The sequence below is a fragment of the Corapipo altera genome, unplaced genomic scaffold (assembly GCF_003945725.1).
Source record: "Corapipo altera isolate COAL_440 unplaced genomic scaffold, ASM394572v1 62, whole genome shotgun sequence".
In the NCBI taxonomy this organism is placed as follows: Eukaryota; Metazoa; Chordata; class Aves; order Passeriformes; family Pipridae; genus Corapipo; species Corapipo altera.
The window spans coordinates 5,375,198-5,381,197 of NW_020884894.1; the positions used below are offsets into that span (position 1 = coordinate 5,375,198).

A 6,000-nucleotide genomic window follows, 5' to 3' on the forward strand; every position below is an offset into this window, starting at 1 on the left:
GGCCCTTTTGGGGTAGCCCTCCCGAGGAACAAAGATTTGGGGAGCATGTGAGATTCAGATTGGGAGAGGGGTGGCAGCAGGGCTGCTGGGCACCGAGCACTTGGAAGGGGGCTGGTCCCCTCCCCAAGCCCCTGTCCAGTCTTGGATCCCAGTTGCTCCTCTGTGAAGAGGTGGAGGGAAGATAAAAACAGCGTTGGCAGGGATGGAAAGGGCAAAATGCTGATTTGGGCCCTCTTCCTTCATCCACCCCCACAACCACGGTTTCAGCAGCTAAACCCAAACCCAACACAGAGCCCAAGGATTCCCATGGGAAGCCTGTAGCTACAACTCCAACTGTCCCCAGGGTGAAATTACTGAGCATTCCCAAAGTGTCTGAGGAGGTACAGAAAGTACCAACTGAGATGTCTCCGGATCTCCAGACCTGCTCGAAAGAGGTCTCCAACCCTCTGCCACTGAGAGGTTCCACCAGCTCTACTGGGAGCAGCTCCAGCTCACATCTGATCCAGGCTGATCCAGGTAGATGCAGCCCCTTCCACCTGAAGAAAGGGAGCAATCCGGCTCCCACTCTGGAGCTGGGATGAATCAGACACAGCAAACGAGCGGTGCAACTCCAGCATCCAACTGAAGCAATCCTCGGGAGCCTGGTTTATGTAATATCAGGGTGCTTCTGGAGGGGGCAGGAGGTGGCAGGGATTTTTTGGCAAAGAGATAAGGACATGTCAGCAGTGTTGTGGTTTGGGGAGGTCCGAGGGGGTGAGTGTGTACAGGGAACAACAGGACAGTGCCACAGGTGCAGGGCTGTGGGTCAGGCGTGCCAGGGAGATTTGGCAAAGCGTGGGCTTCTGGGAGAGCAGTGAGGCTCTGTTTGCTTACGTGGGCTCTGCAATAGGTCTGTGTTGATGGACGTGAATCCACACAGCTCAGGGAACACGGTTTGCATTCCCCTGGTGTGTGCAGGGGTCAGGGAGCGCTGGGGGCCAACCACGTGTGTGTGGGAAGGGGAGCAGGGGGCGAGGCGGCGGCGTGGCGTGGGGAGGAGAGGCGTGTGTGTGCCCGGAGTGTGGCGTGGGAGGTGTGAGAGCTGCAAGCTGTGCCTGGGGGAAGCGCTGCCTGGGGGTGTGTGGGGCAGTGCGAGCGCCCGGCAGGGCGGGGGACGGTGCCCAGGGGATGGGGGGTGACAACGCGGCCCAGGCCACCGTGTGCCGTCCCCTCCACCCAACACATCAACACGTGCCCATCAAAAATATTGCTCCCCAAGATAGTGCTGGAGATGTGCCCTTACCCACTGTTGTGCGAGGGAATGGTAAAACTGGAGTTAATCCATGGATTCTGGGGCATCTCGCTTTCCTGAGCCTTGCTGCGCATTTGGGGACCCAGCCCCTCAGCCATGGCTGAGGAGCTAAAAAAAAATAGTGTGCAAGGGATGAATATTTATCTGTGGGTGGCAAGTGACAGATGCTGGGGCGAGGATTCTTGGATACTTCAGTTTGATGGAGGTAATAACTTGAAGAGATTAATGAGAAACATCCTTCCCAACAGTTGCCTCCCTGGTGCCGCCCAGCACCGCTCCCGCACTCAGCGGCCTCTGGGACCCAAACATGCAAAGTTCAGTGAGGTTTGATGCCCAAAAGGCTAGAGATACCCAACTTTGGTGTTTTCTACCCAGAATGGAGCCAGGCAACCGGGAAAGGGATATGGCTTCTCGGTGCTTGGAGTTGAGTTGGTGGAAATGACATTCCAGCTGGGTTCTGGCCCAACTGGGATGAGGGAACCTGGTGTGGAGGAGCCTGCTGGGGTGTCCACAGGTCCCATCGCTTTGCATTTCCCCAGCACATCATCCCTTCCTCCTCAGAGGGTTTGAGAGTCCCAGGGGGACCATTTTGCCACAGACACCGTGCCCTTTCCCCACACTGATCCTCTTCCCTCCTCCTGAAATCACAAACACATGATATCAGTCCCCAAACACCGGGAAGGTGGGCTGGCCGGACAAGATTGAAGAAAAAGCTCTTTCCTTCTGGTAGGTTCTCAGAAAACACTGAAATTGCTGCTTAGCCACCCCAGTGTGGGATGCTCCCCATGTTCTCCCAAAAAACACTGCCCTGTAGAGGATGGGGAGCGCAGCAGGGTGGGGGCATGTGTGTGGCCGAGGACAGGGCCAGCCCTGCAACACCCAGCCCTCAGAGACCTGTAGTTTGTCCAGACTTCTATCTGTCCTCCCACAAACCTCCCAGGCAAGGGCTGGGTGCCAGAAGGAGACAGCACCCACGTTGGGAGCACACAGAAACCCCCCCACATGCCCTCCTGACCACCTTGAACGTGGGAGACTGCAATTATTCCCTGCCCAAGCTTTATCCTCGGCTGAAGGACTGCTGGGATTTATTGATGGTTTCCAAACACACACCCGGTAGATTCCAGATCAGACCCCAGCATCATTCCATGCAGCTGAAACAAAAGGTTGCAGCTCTATTTTCCTTTAGGACAAAGCCACCAGCACAAAATTATCATTAAAAATCCGGAGACAGTTGCGCCTCTCCCTTCTAGAGCATGAAAAAGCAGCTGCAGGTGAGGTTTAACCTCTCCTCCCTGTATAACCACAAGGCAGCAAACTGGGTTTTCCAGAGAAAGGTCTTGCAGCACCTTTCAGGAAGGGCTGTGATGGAGCTCACCGAGACTGCAATTTCCTCAACGTAGCAGTATGGAAAACCAAAACATCTTAAAAATAATCGATGAGCCTGCTCTGGATGGCCACGATTCCCAGGAAAACAAGGGGGCAGTGGTGCTGGATGCCTCTGGCTGCCGGCAGGTAGGCCTGCCTTGGATTATGGAGGCAATTCCGATGGAAGTAGCCACAAACCATGAGAGAGGATGATACAGCCACTTACAGCACAGCACCAGCTGTTTCTCCCAGTTCAGCCTTAAAGCTTGTTAGTCCAGCAATTTTTTTGGGTTTGATCACTCCAATTGGGTTTTCTTGTTTTTTATCTAATCCCAGTTTCCCCTCAGCATCTCGTTAAGCCGTGTTGACGGCAGAGAATAGCTCTGGTGATCCCTCTGAGCCCCTACGCTAAGCATTAAGCTGTAAACTAGGAATGTAAGACTCTTGTCTGAATTAAAGTCTTTTCCCTGGTATTATTAAGTGTGGGGCTGCCTTTGGAGGGGCTGGGGGACGTGCAAACACCCAGGCCCCTCCTTGGAAGCAGTGGTAGCACTAGAGCTGCCCCCATCTGCCCTGGATCCCCCAGACACAGTTTGCCTCCATCCTTCCCCGCGTTGCATCCACGCAAATCCTACAGGTTCCAGTGGTGCAGTCAGAACTGCCATGTGCTACTTGGGTTGTCTCCCCATGGCTTGGCCCACCCCATCCTCTGACCACTCTGGGCCAGAGCTGGGCGTCCCCCCACCAGCACAGCCAGTTCCCCTCCCCAAAAACCTGGTTGAGGACAGGAAGGGGGTAGGACCTGGTGCCCAGAGACCCAGTGCCCAGAGACCCTCTGGACATATGGGGCTACCTGTGGCAACGAGCTGGGCTGGTGCCACGCTGGGCTGGTTCCTCGTTTCCTGCGGGGTGGGAGCATCCCTCACTCCAAGCCAGCAGGTTGCAAACTCACAGACTCCAACCTAAACCCAGGGTCCCTGTTTGGAGGTTTGTACCCCATCACCACCCCAGGAAGGGATCAATGGGCACCTACCTCCATCCGAGTAGGTCTCTGTCCCGTAGCCATCCTGTAATCCATTGCTCCAGGTGCCTTCGTACTTGGCCCCGTTTCCAGTGCATTCTCGGACCCCGTACCGTCCCTTAAATCCATGGGTCCACTCTCCTTTGTACACCCACTTCCCTTTGCTCTCCATGCCAATGCCATGGCGCTTGCCCTGCGCCCAGGTGCCCTGGTAAGTGTTGCCACTGGGCCAAGTGTAGACCCCCAGCACCTCAAAGCCGTGACTCCAGGAGCCCGAATATTCACCTTGACCCTTCGGGCCGGTACAGATTCCATGGCCATGAGCCTTTCCGTCCTCCCAGCCTCCACAGTACGACCCTCCATCGTCAAAATTAAACCTTCCCCCACTGGACATGCATGTAATTCGGTTTGCAAATCTCCCAAAAGGTGAAAAAAAAAAAAATAGGAAGAAATGCAGAAAATAAAACACGAACGATGACTTGGGGAAAAAATATAAACAAAAATAAAAAAAATTAAACCAAATCAAACTCAATCAAAATCATGCACCAGATCCAGGGAGCTGCTTAAGCCAGTTTCTTGTGATTATTCATTCTCTGGGAGTATGTTGAGGATCAGTTCTCTCTTCCCCTGCTGTGGAAACAGGATCATTAAAAAAAAAAAAAATAGCAGCAAGAACAGCAGCAGCTATTGGGTTTTGGTGCAAACGACTCCACCTAAAAACCATCCAAGGCAGGGAACGGGGGTGGGGGAAAAGGAGGAAAGAAAAAAAAAAAAAAGAGGCCAAATGCCAAGAGAAGAGAATAAAAAAAAAAAAAAAAAAAAAAAGAAAAAAAAGAGAGCGGGGGCCCCCCCCGGAGGGGGGGGGTGCTCAGAGCCCCCACGGAGCCCCCCGCCGCCGGCCGGGCTGGCTGGGGCGCAGGGCCGGGGGCAGCGGCGGGCGCGGCGGCATCGCGGGGCTCGGCAGCGGCAGCAGCAGCAGCAGCAATGCGGTGCCTCCTCCGCCGCCCTCCCGCACGGCTCCCCGGCCGCTCCCGCACCGCGCACGCCCCGCGCCCCGCACACCCTCCCCCGGCCGCCTCCCCCGCGCCGCTCCCCCGCCGCAAACCTCACTCCCGGGGGGACCCGCTCGCCGCGCCCGGCGGATCCCGCATCCCGGCCGGAGGATGCTCGCGGCGAGGCTGGATGCCGGGGCGAGGGGCTGCGGGCTTGCAAAGGGGCCTCGGCTCGCCCCGCGGCCTCCCCCCACCGCTCCTTCCCGGCTCCCTACGGGGATAAATCCCGCTTATTAATGAGCAGGATCCTGGGCTTTCTGCTCTGCCTCAGCTCCCGGCGCCGGGCTCAGGGTGGATTTAAAGAGACAGGAACTGCGTCGCCTTCGCCTCCCACCCCAGCAGGGCCCTAGCCCCCCGCAGACTCGCGGGATGCTCCCGGATTTTTATTTATCCCTTCGTCTCTCCCCCGCCCCGCTCCCGCCTCTCTCCCGCTGCTCCTCGGGTGCGACGAGGGGCCAGCATCCCCCGCCAGAGCCGGGGGGCCCCGCTGGCAGGTGGGTGGGTGGGTGGGTGGACACCGGGAAAGGGCCAAACGCCTCGTTCCGCCACCGCCAGGTCTCCGGGCAGACTCTGCTCCGAGCCGGGTCCAGCACACCGCAACTGCAACACGGATTATTTATTCATGTAAAGGCCGTGCTGTCGCCCCGGGGGGGATGGCAGCGCTCGGGATTTATGGCAGCGGTCCGGGCTCTATCCCCATCCAGCGGGGCTGCGGCGCGCCTTGGTCCCCTCCCTCGAACACAGCATCCCAGCGGGGTCCTCCCAGTCCACCGGGAGGCCCTCACCGGTCTGGTCCGCAGATATTTATTTTTTTTTCCCAGGGATCGCTGGAGATGTGGAATCCTCCCCAGGCAGTGGCGTTTCGTGCCTCTGGAGCACGCGGGGTCCTGGTCCGGTGGTGCATCCCCTCGGCTCTAAACGTGCCCAATATTTGCAGCATCGGGGTGTCTGTGCAGGTCCCTGTGCCTGACACACCTATCTGTTTGTGTTAATACACCCCTGTATTAGTACACAAATATTAAAAGGGGAGCTCTGCTTGAGAATAATTAAAAAGATGCTCACAAGTGCTTATAAAGCAAAATCTGGGTGATGTATGAAAACACAGCTCTTCCCAAAAATCACACACCGCCTCAGATTTGCATCCTGCCATCGCCACCGGTGTTACTGGAGTGCTTGTTTTGAGCCAAGACTTGGATTCCAGACCCAGCTCGGTCAGGACTCCAAGATAAAAAATAAACCATACAATGGAAACCCACAGGATTTAGGCTGTG

The 6,000-nt window shown here is 56.5% G+C and overlaps 1 protein-coding gene across 1 annotated transcript in view; it reads right to left on the reverse strand.

Moving 5' to 3' along the window:
• The window catches only part of JPH3 (junctophilin 3), a 55,844-nt gene extending 51,402 nt beyond the window's left edge, over nt 1-4,442 (reverse strand). The window contains exon 1 of the mRNA XM_027646927.1: nt 3,690-4,442. Within this exon, the coding sequence (XP_027502728.1) occupies nt 3,690-4,071 (382 nt within the window). The 5' untranslated portion in view covers nt 4,072-4,442. The remainder of the gene's footprint in view (nt 1-3,689) is intronic.
• Between the last annotated feature and the right edge of the window lie 1,558 nt (nt 4,443-6,000).